This window comes from Phoca vitulina, unplaced genomic scaffold, assembly GCF_004348235.1.
Source record: "Phoca vitulina isolate PV1807 unplaced genomic scaffold, GSC_HSeal_1.0 scaffold79, whole genome shotgun sequence".
In the NCBI taxonomy this organism is placed as follows: Eukaryota; Metazoa; Chordata; class Mammalia; order Carnivora; family Phocidae; genus Phoca; species Phoca vitulina.
Window position 1 is genome coordinate 5,251,677 of NW_022589782.1, and position 22,323 is coordinate 5,273,999.

At 60.0% G+C, this 22,323-nt stretch overlaps 1 protein-coding gene across 2 annotated transcripts in view; it reads right to left on the reverse strand.

The window, feature by feature from the left end:
* Positions 1-19,773, reverse strand: part of TECPR1 (tectonin beta-propeller repeat containing 1) — a 26,193-nt gene extending 6,420 nt beyond the window's left edge. The window contains exons 1-17 of one of the 2 annotated variants that reach the window (XM_032394149.1): positions 19,691-19,773; positions 16,059-16,305; positions 15,428-15,610; positions 15,037-15,159; positions 14,053-14,178; positions 11,832-12,006; positions 11,626-11,726; positions 9,779-9,880; positions 8,347-8,492; positions 5,581-6,062; positions 5,301-5,446; positions 4,408-4,563; positions 3,743-3,892; positions 3,479-3,636; positions 2,381-2,508; positions 1,252-1,354; positions 79-175 (exon numbers count right to left, since the gene is read on the reverse strand). In XM_032394149.1, the coding sequence (XP_032250040.1) occupies positions 79-175; positions 1,252-1,354; positions 2,381-2,508; positions 3,479-3,636; positions 3,743-3,892; positions 4,408-4,563; positions 5,301-5,446; positions 5,581-6,062; positions 8,347-8,492; positions 9,779-9,880; positions 11,626-11,726; positions 11,832-12,006; positions 14,053-14,178; positions 15,037-15,159; positions 15,428-15,610; positions 16,059-16,283 (2,601 nt within the window). In that variant the 5' untranslated portion in view covers positions 16,284-16,305; positions 19,691-19,773. The other variant, XM_032394150.1, reaches the window with a different exon arrangement.
* Between the last annotated feature and the right edge of the window lie 2,550 nt (positions 19,774-22,323).

The following is a 22,323-nucleotide window of genomic DNA, read 5'->3' on the forward strand; positions in this document are numbered from 1 at the left end:
CCCCGCCCCGCGGCCGGAGAGGTGGATCAGCATGGGCGGGCCCCAGCACCAGACCCCGCCCCGCGACCCGGCGCTCACCCAGGTCCACTGCAGGGACGGGGGCTTCGTGCCAGCCTTGGTGCACTCGTGCAGCCCCGAGGCGTCACTCCACATGGACCGGTCGGTGGGCAGACCCCTGCGGCGGACAACGGGGGTGGTGGGGTGACTTGGAGGAGGAGAGACGGGCCAGCACCAGCTGGTGATAGACAGGAGCACCTGGGACACCTGCATCTCCAAAGGGGCGAGGGGCAAAACCGGAACTGCCCCGGGGCGGGGACAGCAACCCGCTGACCGCCCGTCACATGGGAGCCCGGGTGATCCCTGCGGCCAGGCCACCCGCCCGAGGGCTGAGAGCCCACCTCTTCCCCTCTTACGGGTCGCTGTGCCCCCAAAAGATGTTGAAGCCTTATCCCCAGTACCCGTGTGACCTTACTTGGAAAGAAGGTCTTTGCAGGTGATCAAGTCAGAATGGGGTCCTTAGGGTGTGCCCTAAACCAATACGACAGTGTCCTTGCTGAGTTCAAATTTCCCAAAGAAGGAAAGTGATGTGAAGATGGGAGGGAGTGGACTGTCCCTCACAGCCCTCAGAGCGAAGCGGCCCTGCCCACACCTCGGTTCTAGACGCCCCAACCTCAAGATGGGGAGAGAATGAACGTCCGTCGTTTAGATTGCCCAGTGCGTGGCGCTTGGTGACAGGAGCCGAGCCGACCCAGACACTCACAGAGCGACAGGCCCCACACGATGGTGTCGGGCAGGTGGCCATGAGGCTCAGCTGGCAGGAGCCACGGCCCTCGGTGTGCACGCTCTGCGGGGACCAGAGAGCACGCGCTGCCCTGTCCCTCTTCCGAAGGACAGAGGAGGAAGCGGGGACGCAAGCAGGTCAGCATTCTGCGGGGACACTACACAGCCACGCAGAGGTCTCCGGGACATCCTTTGGCACCATGTTTCAACTGCCTCAGCAGAACTCAAACCCTGATTTACTGGGGTGAACGGAGAACCCCACAAATATCTACACACAAGGAAATCCTTCAAGCCGCAGGTGCGACACTGAAAGGTCATGAACGATCTCCCCGTCCGAGACGGACTGGAGCTTAGATGAGCTGGACAGCCCTCGGGGACCCCACGGTGAGGCCACTACAGAGCATCTTTGTGTTCCTGTCAAGACCGTGGCCTGGGCCGGGCAGGCCCCTGGCTGGCGCCCAAGCCGCTCACCTGCTGGAGTAGCCCGTGACGGGGTTCCAGCGCTGGTTCTCGTAGATGTAGACGCACTTCACGTCCGACTGCGTGTAGATGTTACTGGTGCTGCTGGCCAGGCCTGGGGGGAGAGGAGGCTGCCGGCTGGGGACTCAGGCTTCCGTCCGAAGCCCTGAAGGCCACAGAGAGTGGGCAGGGAGGGCCAGCAGAGAGGGGTTCACGGGCCTGGCTTGGGGTTCTCGCTGCGTGATTATTCTGCTCCTCCGTGAGCAGACCTACAGCGCATTACATCTCCTGTCCACGCCACTTCGAGCTCCTGGGTCTCACACCCTGTTCTTGGCTGCCCCTCTTCCCTCCCTGTCTTCCCACTGACCAGGCACCAGGCAGGTGGGGGGCCCCACCAGCTCCATCCTTATTAACACTCACATAACATCCACCAGCCCCAATCTCCTTACATTTGTAAAATGGGAACAAACGTAATTCCTGCCTCACAAATGAGGAAGATGGGCAGTTCCCGTGGTCTTAGTGGACCACACCTGGTTCTCTAGGATTGGCCATCCCTCACTGTAGGGCATGTGGGCTGTGGCTGGGAACTTTCCACTCCAGAGTCTGTTTCTGCCTGCATTTCCCAGGAGACACAGGACCTTGCTTCCCAGAACTTGGGGAGCCAACGGGTTCGGCAAGGTCTCAGCCCCTAAGGTATGACCCACCTATTCAGGGGCTAGAATTCAGGCCTGGGAATCAGGAGACCCAGGTCCTGGGGGCACCCCAATGTGCCCTGAGGCGCCGTCGAGGTGTCGTCTGTGAAGTGAGGGGTGGGACACAGTGGAGGCTCTGGCAGCTGCCTTTCTAGAACCTGCAAGGCCCCCAGCTCAGCTGCGGGTGCCCAGGAAGGCGCACTGGAGGCCAGGCCTGGTCTCCGGGCTCTCACACCTGGAGGGTTGGCCCTGGGACCATCCTCTGTGGAGGCTGGCTGTGGTGAAGGTCACCTGTCAGCCCGCTGTCGGCGCAGAGTCAACACTGGGACAGTGGCTCTGGAGTGGGGCAGGGAAGCCAGGTGGGATTAGAGAAGGGACTGGCCCGGGAAGGTTGCGGGCAGGGCTCGGGGAGCTGGTCCCGCCAGCCTCCGTGTCCAGGCCGCTCTCACCTTGGAAGCAGCCTCCGCCGTAGCCGCCGGTGTAGACCCAGGCCGTGTGGTCATAGCCGATGCCCCACACCACACCCCGGCCATTGGCCTCCACCACCCGCAGGTGGCCTCCCATCTGCCGCCAGAACCTGGGGCGAGCGGAGAGAGGTCACGGAGACGCGCGCCCCGGCACACCTTGCCAGTCTTCTACCCCTGCAGCACTTAGGCTCACTGGCCTCCCCTGAACATCCGATTTTGACTCCTCTTCGGTCTCAGATTGGTGGGCTGTATTAAGGACGATGGCACCTGCCTGGCTTCCCATCCGGCAGTGATCGGAGCTAACACGGCCCCAGGGTGGGCGCAGGAGACTCAGGGTTTGCAGGTGAGGGGTCGAGCCAGCAGCCCCCGTTCCTCACGGCCCCTGGGGGTCTGGGCCGGGTGTGTGGGGGCAGAAGGCAGGGCCATCTCATCTGGATGGGCCATGACTCGGGCCAGCACACTGCGGGGCCACAGCACAGCTTCCCAGGTGTGCAGAGTGCAGGGTGCCACCTGGGTCACCCTCCCGTGTGCCAAGGTCCTGCCTACTGTCCCTGGAGGCCGTCTGACTTGTCCATCCGGGTGCTGGGCACCCAGGGCCTCCAAGAATGGACGAATGAAGGGTGGACACATGCATCCACTCTCCCCTCCTGAGTGGGGCCTCCCTGTCTCACCTATGTTTCCCCTGGTCCTCAGGGGCTCAGGGGGACCTAGGGGAAGCCCTGGGTCAGAATTGGGAGCATTGTGTCTCCTCCTGGGTCCCCATCTGCCTTCCCACCCTAAATGCCAGATGCCCCAGAATGGGGCTACCAGTGCCCCCTGCGGACGACCTCGTTCTATCCCCTGCCACCTACAGAGCCACCCCCACCCTGTCCCCCAACACATGGCACCTACTCGGTGGCACCTATGTGCCTAGCCCTGCCAGGCTTCTGGTCCCCCTTGGGGTCCTCCAACAGGCCCAGGAAGACTCGAGCCCTGGGAACCAGCCGGCCATTCCTGCGGCTGGCCAGTGGGCAGCGAGGCCCTTCCTTCTAGAACCCCCCCTCTGGCTGCCTGGGCTAGTGAGGGGCAGAGCTGACTCACATCTGGTCGCAGGGCAGCATGTGCTCGGAGGCCTCCAGGTCCGGGCTGGGCTCGCTCACAAAGATGTCCCCCTTGCACGTGATGGACCAGATAGCCTGTGGGGAGGGGCGGCCGTGGACCCTCCGGCTCTCACAGCAGGACAGGTTGAGCAGGGCGAGCTGGCGCGGGGAAAGGGCCGGTCAGTGCTGGGAAGGGGCAGGCGGCAGGCCAAGGCCGGGGGGCGGGCCCAGGACGGAGCCCGGCCCGTCGGTCATGTGCGCTCACCCAGTCATTCATGTCCTGCTCGGTGGCAGCGGCCAGATGCACAGGCCACCTCTGCCGCGTCCTCTCGGACGTGTAGAGGGCGAAGGAGTGCTTGGTCTCATTGAGCACAGGGACCAACACCGTCACCTCGTTGAGGAACACGTGGATGTACTGTTAATGGAGGGCGGAGGGCAGGGCTGTCACCGGGGCAGAGGGGGACCCGGGGGGCTGGGGGCACAGGGGTACTCTGGGTGGAGCCCCTGCCGTGGTGGAGGGACAGGGATGGCCTGGGGCCCCCCTGGTTCCAGAGAGCCAGTCCTAGGGGTCCCTGGGGCCTGTGGGTTCGAGGGGTGGGCTCTGGGGCCACGCGGGCTCAGCAGGGAAGTCTAGTTCATGAATAAGTGCCTTCGTGACATTCTTGATGTCGACAAGAGCACTCGAGAACCCAACTGACTGGGTTCGAACCCCAGCGCGGGGAGGGCGGAGGGGCTTTAAGTCCCTGAGCTGAAACCCCAGGGACTGTCAGCGGCTCCGTGAGGAGGGGGCTCGCTGACGCTGCAGCCGGGGACTCCATACACCTGCCAGCCGCTGACCCGGTGCCAGACACGGTCCCCGACTGAGCACCTTGGGGCCGGTGTCCCAGGCCTGGCCCTGGGGCCCCCCTCCCCCGGGAGCCCCCCACACACCTTCTTCTCCTCGTGGACTACATAGTAGATGAAGAGGATGCTGTCCCGAGCCCCGTCGAGCCCCGTGAACTGCTCCAGGGCCACGCGGACGTCCACCCACTTGTGGGGTTTCCAGTCACACCACCACTGCAGGGCCCCCGTCTTCACCCACACCGACTGCGGCACAGGTCCCAAGGGAACAGGGCAGAGTCACAGGTAGGCCCCTGGGGCCCCGGACTCTGGCCCCGTGTGTACCCGGCTCCCAGCTCCCTAACTTCCCCCTAATGACCAAGGTGGCACTATCATACACCCCAAGTGAGTGTTGTCTCTGCACACCCTCCTAATTCTCAAATAGCCTGTGGGGTCGGCACTCTTACCCCATGCTCGAGATGGGGAAACTGAGGCTCGGGGAGGTTCTGCGCCTGACCCAATGTCACTGAGGGAGTCAGTGGCAAAGCTGGGGCCCACAGCTGGTCTGCCTGTGTCTGGAGGCCCGATGCGTAGCCCCCAGTGAGATGCTCCCAGACCAGCAGCCGAGGGGCTCCGGGCCAGCCCTCAACCCCGTCCTCACTCGTCTCAAACGCCACACCCCCTTGGCTCTTGGGGTTCCTTCTGGGGGGAAGGGGACGACAGCCCTCCCCCATCCACGCCTCCCACTGAGGCTGGTATCTGGGTCCCCAGGGCCGAGGCTGTGCCTAGAGCACAATGGGGCCTGAGTTCTGCACGGATGAGTCCAGGACTGGACTCATGTCTTCATCCCTGAATCTACGGGGCCTGGAAGGGATGGCTTCACCTCCGAGCTCGGCGGACGGAGGAATGGATGCCTCTCTTCTCCTCCACCTCCCCTTCGGGACAGTGTACCATAGGGCTCAGTGCGCCCCAGCGGAAGGACGGCGCCTCCGGGAACTGCCCACCTGCTCCACGGCCTGCTCATAGTGCCGGAAGTGCTCCAGCTCCCGCTTGGTCCTTTCCGTGAGCTGCTGGAAGATCTGCTTGCGCCAGGCGGCGGTCTGCGCCGGCACGATGGACAAGGAGAGCGTCTGCACCGAGGGGGACAGGCCTGCAGGCCAGCGGAGCCTCAGGGCCAGGCGCCCGGCCCGCCCACAGCTGGGCGGCAGGCCAGGGCTCTTTCCGCGGCTACCCCCCGCAAGGAGCACCCTCTGGGGTGCTGGGCCCCCGGACAGCTGCGCTTACCCGACTGGACGGTGAACCACTTGAGGACAGCGTGGGCCTCGACGGCACAGCCTCCTCCTGACACCCAGGCCCACAGCGGCTGGTCATCGGCCCCACAGGGTTCCTCCAAGCCCAGTGGGAGGAGCCCCAGCGAGGAGAGGCTGGTGGTCTCTGGAAAGCCAGCAGCCGAGTGGCTGGGTGCTCTCTTGGGCTCCTTCAGGTCAATATTGGTCCAGGGCAGTTCGGCCGGGGTGGAGGCCGGGCCAGGGCGAGGCTCGGGCCCAGGAGTCTGAGTGGCCGGGCCAGCGACCTCCACGGCACGCTCTGTGATCCTGCCGGTGCCTGAGGCCAAGCTGTCCCTGGGGTTCCTGGGACCGTCCACAGACTCTGCAGGGACAGGCTGGTCAGGCCCCGGTCTGTCGGCTTCCAAAGAGGTGTCCGTGTCGCTCGGTGCACAGGACTCACCACTGCCCCTTACCTCGTCGCCAAAGAAGCAGCCAGCACTGGGGACAAGAGGGGCAGACCCGTGACCCCTTCGAGAGAAGGATACGTGCTGCTGTGGGCAGGCCTGGCCCGTCCGTTGTGACCCCGGACAAGCCGCAGCCGCGCCGTGTCACACACACACGGATAGCCACCTCCCGGGGAGCTGGACAGCCCGGTCTCACCCCAGGCCGATCATATCATTTATCTGGGGGTGGAAATCTGGGGGTGTTATTATTTTCGTATTGTGGCAAAATACATGTGATGGAATATTTACCATCTCAAATGATGTGGCATTAAATACACCCACAAGGTTATGCAATGACCACCACAACCTCCTTCCAGAACTTTGTCGTCACCCCCACGTGGAAACCCTGTCCCCATTAAGGAGCCACTCTCCATACCCACCCCCCGGCCTCCACTAATCGGCTTTCTGTCCCTATGGATTTGCCTCTTCTGGACACTGCATTTAAATGGCATCGCGTGATATTCGGGTCTTTTGTGACTGGCTTCTCTCGCTTCGTATGATGAGGTCAAGGTTCACCCACGTTGTAGCGTGACTCGGTACTTCCTTTTGTTGCTGAAGAATATTCTGTTGTATGGAAACTCCACGTTTTATTTATTCATCTGCGGATGGACATCTGAGTTGTTTGTACCTTTTGGCTACTGTGAGTAACGCTTCTATAAACACTCACATACGAATTTTTGTTTCGATGTCTGTTTTCCGTTCTTCTGGGTATAGATCTAGGGGTGCGAGTGCTGGGTCACGGGGTCGCTCTATCTTAATTTCTTGAGCAACTCCAAGACTGTTTCCCACAGCGGCCACCCTGTTTACCTTCCCACCAGCACCGCACAGGGGTCCCGATCTCTCCCCATCTTGTCAACACTTGGTATCGCCTTTCTGACTACAGCTCTCCCGGGGGGTGTGAAGTGGTATCTCGTTTGTGGTTTTGGTTTCTATTTCCCTGATGACTAATGATGCTGAGCGTCTTTCCATGTGTTTGTCGGCCATTTGTGCATCTACTTGGGAGAAATGTCTATTCCAGTCCTTTGCCCTTTTTAAATTGAGTTGTCTTGTTGTTAGTTGTAAGAGCTCTTTATATATTCTAGATATTGGACCCTTGTCAAATATGTGATTCGCAAATATTTCCTGCCATTCTGTGGATTGTCTTTTCCTTTTCCTGATGGCGTCCTTTGATGCACAAAAGTTTTTAATTTTGATCAAACTCCAATGTCTCTATTTTTCCTTTCATTTTCGGTGCTCCTGATGTCATATTTAAGAAGCCATTGCCAAGATTAAGGTTTGGCATCAGCAGTTGTAGAAGCTTCTCAGCTGATTCCAATATTTGAGTACTACCAGCTGAGAGCCTCAACCCTCAGGTAAATGAGGAAAGTCCAGCCCGGCCAGCCTCCTGGGCCTCTGGGCATTCGGTGCAGCAGAGTGAAGACCGCCATGTTTGGGGGAGCGAAGGGATGTGGACCAGGGTCTGGGGAGGACCCATGCTGCTGTGGAGTGCTGTCCCAAGGGCCCCTGTGCCACAGGACTGGGCAGGTAAGCACTGCGGGCATTCGCGGTACAGAGCTGAGGTGATACCCCCCCCCCGCCCCCCCCCCCCCCCCCCCCCCCCCCCACCGGCTGAGACCCTAAGTCATCTGCCTGCAGTGACCGCCAATGGGCACAGCCGGGACTCATCCACACTCTACACCCATGACTCTCAAGGTGTGGTCCTCAGAGCTGTTAGCAGCGGGAACACCTGGGACCGAGCAAATAACGCAAAATCTACCGAATGCAAAATTCCACGGAAACAAAAGCTCTGAGGCTGGGGCCTGGACGTCTGTGCGGGGACAAGCCCTCTGGGCGTTTCTGGTGCACGGCCAAGTTTGAGGTCCCTGTTCTAGACTAGAGAGACCCTCTGTCTTCTTCTCTGCTTTCCTTTGACAGAGGGGCCTTAGCATCCACCCCACAGAGAAGCCTTTTCTCTCCCAGACCTTGAGACTTCAGAACCAGTGGGCCAGCCCTGTTCAGGGACGACCCCCGGCTCCAACATGGACGGACACCCCAACCTCACCCACCTGCCGCCTCCCACCCTGCCCCCAGCCTGCCCCCACGGGCCACCCTCAGGCCGAGCCCTGGCACCAGGCACAGGAAGGGAGAGACCTCACAGGCCCTGGCCCTTGCAGGCCGAACCTGGTTTTTCCCTGCCTTGGACAAGGCCCAGCTGCAGCCTCCCCCAGACACTGCCCACCGAGACCACCGACAGCCCTTCCTGACCCGAGTCCTCCGTGCCCTGTTGCCCCTGGGATCACCTGAGGAGACTTGATGAGCTACCAGAGTGCGATCGGTCACTCTCTCGGCTGGCAACGATCGCCTTCCACGTTTTCCCACTGAGCTCGCTCTGGGTGACACCCTGGCGGAAGTACACGGCCCGGTCCTCACAGCCAATGCCCCAAACCTGGCACAGAGGGAGGCACGGCTGGGTGGGAGGCCAGCACAGACCGGAAGGATCCCTTCCCTTTAGGGGTGTGGGGTGAGCACCCCAAGGCTAAAGGACATGTCTGCAAATGCAGGCAGGAGTCCCCCCCATATGTGCAGTGGGGGTGTGCGCACACACAAGTGTTATGGCTGGGAGGGTTGGTGGCGGGGGGACGTGGGTGCACAAGTCAGATGCAGGGAACAGAGGCCAGAGAGGACTGGGGGAGGGCATAGCACCAAGCTCAGAAGTGGGGACCCTGTCCTGGCTCCCCGACCTCAGGCGGACCCTGGGCTTTGGGCTGACAGAGCCCAGACGAGGTGGCGGTGCCGTTGGGCACGCACTGGGACAGAGCCCACCCACGTCCCCATCTTCCATGTAGCTTCTGGTGGGAAGAAAGCTGCTCTCCAAGTGAACCCAGAGAATTGGCTGGCTCTTTTTAAAGATGCAAGATAGCCTCCTTGATCTGGTGGCTGGGCAGGCATCCTCCCCTCTGCCTTTGGGTGCTGAGGAAGGAAGGTGTGCCGAGCAGCTGACGGGCCCAGGGAGCAGCCCATTTTGGGCCCTGGCTTATGGGGGTGACTACAGGGCCGCAGCCTGCCCAGGCTGGTCCCAGGTGGCCTTGCTGGGAGGGCCGTGGTGTCTCCATCACTTGGCCATGGCAGGCTGGCCTCCGTCCTCGGTCCCCCTGTGCACCAGCCAGCGCCTGTCTTGCCCCTGACTGTTGTGTACCCTGCTGACCGGGGTGGGTGGGAGGACAGCATGGGGGCAGAGAGAAGGCCAGCACCCCTGGGAAGAGCTTCGAGGCCAGTGCGCTGGGAAAGGAGTCACCTTCCCACAGTCAGTCTTCAAAGCAGCCAAACCTCATTATCTATAAGGCCGCCATGCTGTACAAACTATGATGTTCAAGAGATGCTGTGTCTATAAAGCTGGGAAGATAAGTTTCATTCTTCACTTACTGAGTGATTTTGCCCAAATCATTCTCAACAAAACCCTTCGGGTCTCCGGGGCACGCGCCCCTGGTCCGGGCTCACCACTACAGTGCTGAGCATCCTGAGGGAAGGGGCCTGGGACGAGCAGGGGCTGTGGGACCCAGGCGGAGAGAGCACCCTGGGTGCCCTTGCAGGCCGGGAGCCTGAGGAGCGGCTGGGCACCTTCCCCCGCCCCCGGCTGGCATCATGGAAGCAGCAGGAGCCCCTGAGACCTCGGCTACGGATGAGCCGCTGACCCCGGAGGTTGGGATCCACGGCTCAGAGTCCCATGCACACCTGGTCGTTCAGCCCCACGTTCACCATCATCATATCTCCAACCATCTCGATCCAGCTGGTGCCACAGGGATTGTGCGAGTTGACGCCTCTTCGGAACCACACCTGAGAAAGTCAGAAATCGACAGGCCCCCTTGGAGGGTCACTGAAACAGAAGATGGTTTTCAAAGGCTCTGGAAGAACAAATGAATAATTTGGTCCTTTGGTTCATGCCACAGATGAGCACAGCACATCACTGCGAAAGGAGACGTGATCCAGGTCCCTCTTCCCCACACCCCTGCCACATCCCCTCTGGGCTTGGCACTGTCCCACACAGTTGAGGGTCAACCTGCCCTCAGCCATACCTATCCTGGTGGTTTCTTGTCTCGTCTCTGGCAGAGAGCATCACCCCTCCAGGAGACAAAGCTGCATGAAACTTTCTAGAATGTTCTACCAGTTCAGCACCTCTTGGCACCAGGGAGGAGCAGCAGCTGTCTCCCTGCACACAAAGCCAGGAGGTGGGCCTTCTCCTGGGCAATGTCTGCATCTCGAAAGCAGGCACTGACCTGTGAGCTTGGTGAGTGACATCTCACCCCCATGGACCTCTACGCAGTCCCCATCTTGGCCTGACACTTGGAAAATGTCATTTTGTCCAATCAAGCTTGCTTCTATGTAAGATGACAGCCTTAACGATGTTATTTAGAAAAACCGTTTTTTCTAAACCCATCAGGAGATAAATAACATATTTTGGATCTATTCTCACTGCTTTATGAAACAGTCTCTTTAAGTCTAACTTTTCTCGGGGCACCTGCCTGGGCTTAGTTGGAAGAGCGTGCGACTCTTGATCTTGGGGGTCATGAGTTTGAGCCCCATGTTGAATGTAGAAATTACTAAAAAAAAAAAAAAAGATAAAAGAAAACACCTGATTTTTTTCATGTTAACTTATAAAAATACACATGATCCAACCAAATTTCCCTCAAGCCCACATGTGGCCCCGTGGCTGATCACCCCCACCCCGGCCGTGCTCCCCACGACTATCCTTCCTCACTCTGGATGGCCATGTGAGCAAGACCCTAGCAGTTCTGAGACTCAGAGAGGATCACGCATTATTAGCACTCACATGTTTAACCACAGTTCCTGAGGCAGGATGCGGGGAGGTGACCGGTTAAATGAGAAACCCTCAAACCCCTTTTTTAACAATTTCTAGACTGCCTAAAATGTCTCCTTGACCCAAAGAAAGTTTGCACAAACATCCATCTGAAGACTGAGCAAATGGCTCATATAAATACAAGGTTCTGCTCATTGGATGCATTGTGTTCTGAGAGGGGCTTAGGGGTTTTGGGAGGTGGATGCTTCAGGTGATGGGAGCTTTGGGCTCAGGGACCTTCTGCATGGACACAGACTCAGATATGTGGGGGATCCATCCCCTGGGATGCTATGGGATGCCTGTGAGGTGGGGTTAGAGAGACCATGGAAGCAACCTGAAATCTGCTTATTTTATTGGACTTTCTCTGTTAATGTAAAAATGACAAGCACTGAGAGCAAAGGGGCATATTCAGTTAGCGGAGGATTTCAGAAAACTGGCATCTGACTATTTGAAATGTCATGGCCTCCTGAGTTGTTCTGCACTTGGTACGGGGGTGCGGGCATATTGTGGAGATCATCAAGGCCTTCAACCCCAGAAAGTGCGCGGTGCTTGGCTGGATCTGCTCTAAGGGGTTGAGACCACACTTGCAAGAATAAAAAACCACACAGCCCTCAACACTGAGCCCTGGGTTCCCATATGGGCCAGCGATTCAAGAAAAAGAAACGAAGGAAGAAAAGAAATTAAACAGAGCCCTTGGCCCCAGCCCCCAGTGACGCCATCTTACTTTCCGGTCCTTGGTGATGGCCCAGACCACGCCAACTCCCACGGAGACATGCACGATCCCGTTTTCAGAGGTGGGAGGCTCCACTATGGACCAGGAACTTCCTACCCAGCCCCAGAAGAAAGAGCAGGTGGCCCCCATCAGCGAGAGCACTGGGGAGAAGCTGGGCGTCCCCTGCCTCTCCCTGTATGGGGCGTAGGGCTGCCCACCTTTGGGATTGTTCCTGTTGATTCCTTCCCGGACCAAGGCCTGCCCCTCCCAGAGCGTGACCCACAGGAGGTCGTGGGGCCCACAGCTGATCTGCACCGCCTCCCCTGGGGTGTCCACGAGGGACCACGATGAGCCTTCGGGGTTGGGGTGGCTGACGTCCTCTCTGTACCACACCTGGATGGCGAAGAAACCCACGGCAGGGTCAGACAGGGTCAGACAGGGTCAGACAGGGTCAGACAGGGTCCGGCCAGGGCTCCGAGGCTGGCTGTGTGTCTGAGTGTACACCTGAGCCAGGTGTAGGGTCTCTGGGGCCAGGGGGCCCTGACTGTCCAGACTTGCTCTCCCTGCCCCCACTGCCATCCGGATCCTCATGCCAGATTAGATGCCCCCCACCCCTGCTAAAAATGTAATCCTGGATTTCAGTCATCCTGGGAGACAAACCCCTTTGGATCATCTGCTTGCAAGAACCCCTTCCCCATGGGCGCCTGGGTGGCTCAGTCGTTGAGTGTCTGCCTTCAACTCAGGTCATGATCCCAGGGTCCTGGGATCGAGTCCCACATTGGGCTCCTTGCTCTGCGGGAAGCCTGCTTCTCCCTCTCCCACTCCCCCTGCTTGTGTTCCCTCTCTCGCTGTGTCTCTCTCTGTCAAATAAATAAATAAAATCTTAAAAAAAAAAAAAAAAAGAACCCCTTCCCCATTCACCTAGGGCCCCAGTTAGACCTCTGGCCCCAGCCTGGTGTCCTGTGCCCCCTAGTGGCCATGTACTCTCAGTACACCGTCTCTAGGGAAAGTGGGGTCCTTGATGGTTAAATGGGAAAACCCCCAAATCCCTTTCATACGAATGTTTAAAATGTCCACTTCTTTTCCCCCTTAACCTGAAAGCGATGAACATAATAAAATATTTAAGACTGAGCCACCTGATCATGTTGTCCAAACTGGCTCGTGTTGTCTGGAGGGGGCTACATCTTGCTGCAAGGTGCAGGAGGGCTGGGGACCACCTCCCAGCCTGTCTTCACACTGGGGACCACGGCTTCCCAACCCTTTACCTCACCCTTACAGCTCACACTGCAGAACCACGCCTGGGCAGCCTCCCTCTGGTGGTCTGGGGGCCCCTCTGTCTCTCTCTCCAGCTCCTCCTGGAGCCCAGGGTCCTAGTCATACCTTTCATGGCCCCCAGGAGTGGTGCAGGGCGGCACCGGCTAAGGGCCGGCACTCAGTGACTGCACACTGCTCTCCCGCCCCTGTTCTCCCCTCTCTGCATCCAGGTGGTCATGGCCCCTCAAAGGGGGCTCTGTCACAGGCCGGCGCCCCACCATCCTTCAGCATGGCTCAGAGAAAACCCACAACTATGGCTGACCTAAGCCCAGGCCAAACAGGACCCAGAGGTAAGCCTGATCCAAACCTACTGTGTCTATTCTGAAGCCAACCAGAGAATTTGGGTGACTTTGTGATAAAGAGGACTGGATAGATGAAGTCTGCTCTAAAACCACAGCTGAAGTGTTCATCACGTGCAGGCAGGACCACCTAGGTTGCTCCTGCCACCAGGGGCTGGCTTTACTCCTTAGTTCATAAACCCCCTGGGAGAACAATCTCCTCTCCTCTAAATATCCATCCACCTACACACACACCCACCCATCCACCCACCCACCCACTGACCTCCCCACTTACCCATCGTCCATCCACCTACCCACTCACCCATCCATCCACCCACCCACCCACTTACTCATCCAACACCCACCCGTCTGGCCACCTGTCCATTCACCCGTCCACATGTAAATCCCTCCCCCCATCCACAATACTATGGAGACTGCTGTGTGGGAGCCACCAGGAGGGAACTGGCAGGGAGCTCAGAATCAGTCTAAGGAGACACTATTCACGGCGTCTGAGCTCGGGGTGGGCACCGAGCACTGCTCTGGGAGCTCAGAGAAGGGTCAGGCCAGGACCAGGCATGAGGTGCGATGTCAGAGGCTTCTGGGAGGAGCAGGACCACAGGACAGCAGGGTTCACAGGAGGGGTTCCTGTGGGGACCCCAGGAACATGCCGCCTTGCCTGCTCAGGGTAGTCCCCGCTGTCAGGCCAGGAGGTGAGGAGGGCAGCCCCCTCACCCCTCTTCCACCCCTGGGAGGACACCTGGAGGCCAGTCTCTCCTGCCCCGCTCCTGCTGTGGCCAGCCTCCCTCAGCCCCCTCCCATCCTAGGCTCAGGGGGACACAGGGCTTACCTTTCCCTGCAGAGACACAGCCCACACGGACAGGCGGCCCACGGGCTCGTCTGTGATTTCCCACCCCCCCACAGACAGGTCATTGAAGGGGTCGGGCAGTTGCTTGGGGTCCTCCTTCGAAGGGATCTGAAACAAGGTGGGTGGCAGAGGTGGTCAGTACCTGTGGGCACCTGGCCAGTAGATGGCACTGTTCCCCTCCCGGTGGACACCGGAGCGCTGCACCCCTCCAACGCTCCCTCCCACCTCCCAGCACGCTGCCTTCCATTCTCCAGCTCGGCCCACAACCGCCTGACTTTATGGAGAAGGCAGCATTAGGACAGAGAGCTCCTGGCCCTGGGTCCCCTCTGCCCTGTTCTCCCTCTCTCGGGCACCAGGCCTGGGCCGCTATCCCCGAGGGGTCACTGCTGCTCCAGCCTGGAAGACAGACGTACAAGCAAGGTCTCAGGTCTGTGCCTTGCGGTGGCCTGACCGCTGTGACTCTGTCCCCTCACCCTTTGAGAAGGGGGCCGATCACAGAACCTGGTCCTGTGGTGTAAGCCCTCCATGATGCTGGTCATGGGAGGTACCCTGCTCTCTGGGCTGCTCCCGGGGCAAGGGGCTGGCAGGCTGGGCCAGACCTCCAGAGGGGTCTGGTGAGGGTCCAAGGCCCTCCTCTTATGCAAGGCCACACAGGACCCTAGTCCAGGCCTCCTATCCCTAAGTTGGCAAGTTTTTTGGGGTCACGGGAACTATACCAGGGTCGGAGTGGTTCCTGTGGGAGTTGGGGGAAGGAAGAGGTTTACAGACGGGCCTCAGTCTGGGACAGAACCACCTGGAGGCCAGTCAGGTCGTGTCCTATGCTGCCCTGGGCCACGGTCTAGGCTGGCTTCCTGTGTGGCCAGCTCCCAAGTGAAGGAACACACAGTACACGGTGTTCTTGGGACAGCGGGACGGCTGTTGGGGGGCCGGCCCCCCCCCCCCCCCGGGCCCCACTGCGGCGTAGACCTTGGCCCAGGCGTCCCGGGACTTGTATCTCCTATAGCGGATCCACCTCCGCCGCCGCACACAAGAATTCCACTTCTTGTCCCTCGTGTAGGTGGCGGGGAAGTCGATGGCGTACGTCCACCCCTGAAAGACCACGCGGAGGGAGGGGGGCGCTCTGTAAGGCTCCCGGGGAAGGACGGAGCCGGGGCAGACGGGGAGCAGGGTGGAAGAGGGAGGGAGACAGTGATATGGGCCAAAGCCCCAACAGCCACCTATCCCGAGCGGGAGCATGCAGGGCGCCGGCTGGGGCGCTGGGGACAGCACAGGGCGGGGGGGGTGGGGTGGGAAATGGGTCCAGCCCCAAGCACTCCTTCCCCACAGGGGAGCCCCAGCGGGAACCGAATTCACCTACCCCTTTCTCGGTGGGCTCCCCTCCAAAGTTCTCATCCACGTACCAGTCCGACTCCCACTCCCAGTGCCGCGACGGCAGGGCCACCCCGTCCAGCGGCCGGTGCTGGAGCCCACTCACGTCACTCCACTGCCAGCGGTCACTGGGCAGGAACTTCTCACAGAAGCCGCCCACGGGGTTCCAGCGCTGCGGGCCGGGAAGCAGAGACAGGCCTGAGGCCCGCAGCCGGCCCAGGGAGGGCGGGACCCCGCCACTAGGGGGCCTTCCTGCTGATCTCCAGGACGGAGAGTGGGCAGAGGCCCTGCCCGGAGCTCAGGGATCAGGGCCTCCCCACGGCTCGTCACCAGGAGCCAGCACTTGAGCACGGCCCCCAAGGGCAGAGAACCTGCTGCAGGACACGGAACCCCGAGGGGCAGGCAGCAGAGGTCAGGTCCCGGTCCCGGGCTCCTGGACACCACCTGGAGCCCACCCTCGTGTGCACCCGGCCAGCCTGCCTTTGTAAGGACACAACGGGGGCTCGAACGCTTGTAGAACCCAGACCTGAAGCAGAATGAAGGACACGAACGCCTGGGGCGGGCCGATTTCCTTCCCAGAAAGCCGACCCACGGCAGCCACCCAGCACACGGGACCCCACCTGATTCTCATAGGCCTCCTCCCGGCGGCGGATGGGGACGTCGCTGGCGCACACGTAGACGTAGACCTGGTTGTCGCATGCGATGCCCCAGCAGCACTGCGTGGTGGCGCTGACGCGCTTGAACTCCAGCGGGCTGTCCCTGCAGAGCTCCCAGTACTGGCCCGCCGTGGACAGCGTGTACACCCTCCCGAAGAGATCCACGGCCCACAGCACCGAGTTGGGCATGGCCGCGGCGGCCCGGGGACAGCTGGAAGCAGGAGGCTGGGTCAGTGTCCGCCGCCAGCCCCCGGCGCCGGAGCCTAGGGCACGTTTTCCTTGCTTGCTCTTGCTTGCCCTCTAATGATGGGCATTCTTTTCAAACATAGAAAGACGTACAGAGGGGAAAAAAAATTGCATCTACCTCCCCAAATCTAAAGCATATCGTTATTTGGTCACATTTCCTCCCTATCTTTCTTGTCAAAAGAATAACGGCAAAGTCGTGGATTTAGTTCGATCCTATGCCCATCGCTGCCTCCCCAGGAGGCCTCTGCCCCACGGTGGGCAGATCCCCTCATTTATGCTGGTCTCACTGCTGACAATCCTATACGGGTTTGGTGAAAGCATCCCCATGGGTCTGGCACCCCAGCCAGGTCCTGCGGGAGCCTGCAGCTGCATGGCGGGGATGTGAGGGTCCCGTCTTCGACCCCCTTTGGGTGACCACCACCCTCCCCTCCTTAGCCCCTCCCCATCTGCCATCCTCCACTCCTGCTCCTTTTTCTGTCCTCTTCCTTTCTGCCCTGGGGGAGGGGGGGCGCAAGGCGACTGGTAAGTTCTACCACTGGCCACGCCCACACCTCCAGGGCCGACTGTGCTGGTGCTCCCCGGGGCCTGATTCCTGGAGCCTGGCTTCTGGTCGGGTCAAGCCTCCTACCAAGGCAGGGCCACAAGATCAGAACCTCAGCAGCGAAACAGAGCAGCTGGATGACAGCGGCCTGGGGGTGGGGGGCAGTGAGAAGTTCTGCCTGACACTGCCCCAGGGCCAGGAAGGAGGGAAGAGCTACTGGGAGACCGGCAGTGGCAGGCCGGCGCCTCGAGGCTGCTGGGCCAGGCTGTGGGCGCTTGGGACAGCGTGACGGATGCAAAGTGGCTGAGAACAGGAGCATCTGCTACAGGCACATAGGCTTTTCTGGAACAAAGCATGTCTTACAAACACCAAGAAGACAGCAGGCTGGGGAGGAAGTAACCAAGGGATGAGGAAGAAGGGAAGCAGAAGGAATAGGAGCCACACGTTGGGAGACACCCCAGAACCGTGACCTCTCCGCCCTGGTACTTCGTCCCGGTCAAACACATGGGAAGTCACACCACCAGCCTTCTGGAGCCATTTGAAAACCAGTATCTGCATGCAGATGGAAGAGCTCTGGTAACCCCAAGACACCCGCTCGCTCCTGCCTGGCCAAGCCTGGGGGTCCACTCTCCGCCTCTGGCATCTGCGCTGGGGACTGTTGGAATCTGGGTCCGGGCTCCACCCCTTCCTGGCGCCACCTGGAGCCGACTAACCTCTCTATGCCTCGATTTCTTAATTCGTTAAAGGCGGAAAGGAATACCGACCTACTCACGAAGTCGTTGTAAGGATGAAGTGAGATAATACAGGTATGAAGCGTGTGATAGCGGCCAGTCCGCGGCAAGAGCTCCGTGAGCATTACTGGGGTCGTCTCATTACTCGGCACCTGCTATTACACACTACCGCTGATCTATCCCTTAGAAAACAGAAACAAATCAAATCCCCTCCTCCTCAGCCTGAGTCTTCAGCCTCTTCATCTCCAAAGCACCTAACAGGACTCTGCACATAGTGGGTGCTCAGCCAAAGTTTATCGATGATCACCACCACCTCCATCCATGGCACGGCCAACCCCCTGAGCTAAGATGGAAATCCTGCTCCAGGGAAGCCAAATATCACCAATGACTTAAGGTTTAAGGTAAGGTCATGATGGGTGGATAGATATGGGATGAAACAAGTATAGTAAAAGATCAATAGTGGAATTCAGGTGGGGGCATAAGGGCGTTTACTGTATAATACTTTAAACTTGGCCATGTGTTTGAATATCCTCATCATAAACTGTTGGGGGGAAAAGTAAGAATTCTGGGGGTAAAGGGAATGCTGGCTCCTGTGATGTCATGTGAATATAAATCCATCTCTCAGGCCACAGTTCACCGTATAAGAAACCAGTGGAGTCAGGCCATCTCTAGGTTGAGCTCAATGAATAGTGACTTTCGCTTACTCGATACACTTCCCTTCAGAGAAATGACTAAGCACTAATTTCCAAATAGACATAACTGAACCTCCCGGGCAGCTAACAAAAGACCCCACTGCAGAGAAAGGACAGGATGGGGGTTTATGTTTGCAAACTCCCTTCAGAGTGGACACACAGGCACCATTGCCTCCTGGCTAAAGAGGATGGGGGTGAACATCCTTGGCCAGCCTCACCCCCTTTCTGCTCCTGCCAGGATGCCACCCCAGCTCCCTATATACCAATTCCTGGCTCTGAGGTGACCAGGTAACCAGTCCAGGGACACTGGGTCACTGGGTCAGAGGACTCTTGAAAGGGAGGCTTGAGCATTAAGTCCCATGATTCTGGGATCCTGGGATTTCTTTGTTTTGTAGGGCCAGAGAGAATACTTTCCAAGAAAGCAACCTTGGATTCACCAAGAACTTTTGTACAATGAATTCCAGTTGGACCTTCAGTCAATCCACTTGGAGGTCACCTGCTCACCATCCTCAGAGCCAACCGCCTTTCTGCGCAGGTTTACTAATAGATCCCTTCAGAGACCAAAAGGTCCTCCAGGGAAGGTGAGGGTGGGGAAAGTAGGGCCGGGGTATGGCAGAGAGAGGGACACAAGGGACCAAGGGAGCTCCCGAAGCATCTATTTCCCTGCGTCTGCCTTAGGGCTCCTTCCAGAAAGGTTTCCTGTTGGTTTTTCTATTACACCCTGTCACTCCCACCCCTTGAGCAAACACAGAGCCCTGACTTCTGACGGTTGCTTACTGCCTGCCACTTGCGGGGGCTGTTGGAAAGCGACATCAGGGTCCAAAGACGCGGGAGAAAATGGCAGGACATGCCCGGTAGTTGGGTCCTTCCTGAAGCAGGGTCGGCTGGCCGCACTGGGCAGGAGATGCCCTGAGCCGGCAATCTGGGGACGAACTCCACCCCATCCCACCCCGCATCATCGCGGCCGGGTCAGTCCGCTTTCATTCCGGTTCCGTGCACTTGGGCGACAGGTGGGCCCCCTGCCCGGCCACCAGGGGCATAGTCGGAGCGCCCGGCCCTCACCATCTGCCCGTGCTAATCTCACGACACGCAGATTTGCTCCTACCGCTGCCTCGGGGAGGGACAAACGCGCTCCTCGCAGGCGATCCTCTAAATCCGCAGGCTCCAGCAACCCGCTCCCCAAGTCGCTGCAGCGCAAAGGCTGGAGCGGGGGCGCCACCGGGCGTTCTGGGGGATGGCGACGGCGCCCCGCACGGTGTGCAGGAAAGCGCACGAGCACAGCCTCTCCCACCCAAAGCAGCCGCGGGGAGAGGAGGATCCCCAGCCCTCCGCCGCCCCAACCTGCCCGGAGAGGCCGGGCGGTGCCGCCGCCGCCGCCGCACTCACCTGGGCTGGCGCCCGGCGGGCGGAGTCGCGGCGATCGAGGGTCGGCGGCGGGGCTAGCGGGTCGGCCCTCCCCCGGCTGCCGGGGCTAGCGGGCGGGCAGGAAGCGGCCGTCAGGCCCGCGCCCATTGGCCGGCCTCGCCGTGACGCAAGGCCGGGCGCGCGCGATTGGCTGCGGCGCACCGCGTCACGGACCCGCCCGGGGGTCGCGCGCCCACCCACTTCCGGGCTCGGGGTGGAGCAGGTGCCGCGGCCGGCTGGTGCGGCGAGGTTTCCGCGCGCTCCCGGGGGCCAAGCGGGCCCGCGGACCCCCGACGCCCCCAGAACCTCCCCCCGCCACCACCCCCGAGGCCCCCTGCCGCCCCCCAGAACCCGGCCCGTCGTTTCTTCAGGACCCGCCCGCCGCCTCCCAGCACCTGCCCGCCAGCCTTGTGTTCCCAGGACGGAAGGCGAGGAGGGGGCGGCCGGGAGGGCCCGAGGCGGGGGGGGGGGGGGGGGGGGGGGGGGGGCCCGCGGCGGCCGGAGGGGGGGGGGGGGGGGCCGGCGGGCGCAGGAGGCAGCTGTCGAGGTGGTTCCCCTTGGAACGGGCATGTCGCCGTTGAGCACGTCCTCGGAGGGTTCCCCCAGACTTGTGATCCTGGGAGGACAGCGTGCGCCGGTGGCGGTGACGGGCCGCTGTTCTGTTCAGGCTCCGGGGTGGCCAGTGACAGAAGCCCTGACGGGAGGCGGGCCGGCCTCGCCCCTCGTACCGGCTCAGACGTGAGCGCTCTGCCGCCTGCCGGCCCGGGTGGAAGTGACGCGCCCGCAGCTCTCCGTGCCCTCGGCAGCCCCGGAGCGGGTTACCCCGCAGTTAGGATGGAGATGCAAACCCAAACGGGAGACGTGCCTGCCGGCACGCCAGGCACAGCCCGACTTAGAGGCCGAAACGCTGTGGCTGGGACCTGGTTCCCCCTCCTCCCGCTCTGGTGCTCGCCCTTGCTCCTCTCCGAGGATGCAGACCGCCTTTCCCCCGCCGTGGTGGCCGCGGAAGCCCCGCACGGGCCGACTCCGCTGGGACGAAAGGCAGAAAAGCCTCTGATTCATCCTGGATGGCTCTGTGGTCTTGTGTGTAACCTTCGGTGTGGCTTTTGTGGACTGGCTCAGTCTGGAGATGCGGGTTACCGGGCGCTGTATGTTTGTGTCCCCCTAAAATTCGTACATTGAAACCTTCATCCTCAGTTGGATGGTATTTGGTGATGAGGCCTTGGGGAGGGGGTTGGTCATCGGGTCACGGGGGTGGAGCCCTCCTAAGAAGGTAGTGCCCTTAGAGAAGAGACACGTAAGAGCCCACGCCCCCTCCCCTCGTGAGGATACAGAGAGGTGGCTGTCCACCAGCCAGGAAGGAGGCTGTCACCAGACACCAGACCTGCTGGCGCCTGGACCTTGGACTTCCAGCTTCCAGAACTCTGAGGGATGGCTGTTTGTGGTTTCAGCCCCCCAGTCTGGTATTTTTGTTATAGCAGCCCCAGGGGACTAAGACCCGTGGTGGGAGGGCTCAGTGAGGCCAGGGTGCTATTAGCAGGAGGACGAGTGGCTGCCAGACAGCAGAAGCAGTAGTCTGGAGGTGGGGGGGACCTGTGCTCTGTTCTGTCGGTGACCGTTTGTAGCCATTTCTCCTATCTGGCCTCAGTTTCCACGTTAAAAGAAGCATTGGGTTAGGAGCGCTCCATGGTCCTTGGCAGAGCTCCTGTGCTGTGACAGAATTCAGTACCAGTTTCCCTGAACTCAGAGTCTGACACCGTGGAACTTCTGGGGACCCACAGTCCTTCTGGGGGCACCACCCCCACGCCCCACCCCCAGTCCTTTCAGCCTTTGCAGAGCTGACTCTCTTCAGTTGTCAGGAGGCCTGCATTTTTCTGCCCTCGCCACAGCTGATAGTCCTTGTTCCCATATCTGCACTTTTGTTTTAACCTTCGTTTCTTGTTTCTCGTCTATCCTCCTTGCCACGTCTCTCCTGGGCCAGACACAGTAGGTTCATATCCCAGCTCCGTCACTTACTGGACGAGTCACTACACCTCTGAGCCTGTGTCCTCGTCTGTAACGTAGGAATAACACCACTTGTGTCTTTGGGTTGGAGGGAGGACGAAGTGAGAAGATGTACGTAAAGTGCTTACAAGCACTCTCATATGACTAGTATTGTTATTATAGTCTCTGCATATTTGGGTTCAAGGCGCTTGGCCATTTGCATCAAGTCTTAGAGTTTCAGAGGCAGCACTGGGTTTAGCAGCATTCCAGATGATTGATAGAGGGCTGCTTTCAGGATGATGGACATTACTGTATCCGTCTCTCATATTTGGTCACGGAGGGATGGCTGGATAGATGACAGGCTGGGCGGTCTGGATTTCCCCCAGCACTTGCCCGTCAGTCACAGGAGAGAGCTCAGGCTTTCCAAATGGCTGGCTCTTCCCCACCATTTCTACCTTCCACTGTAACCTCAGTTCTGTGGCAGCTGCCGTGAACCTTTAAGCCAGCCTTAGCAGAACTTGCTGCTGTGCTCCTGGCCCCAGCAGACTTCTGAACTTCCACGCAGCCCCCACTGTCCCACATGCCGTACCCACCCTCCTTCTCCTGTCCATTCTCATTCAGCATTAGGTCTC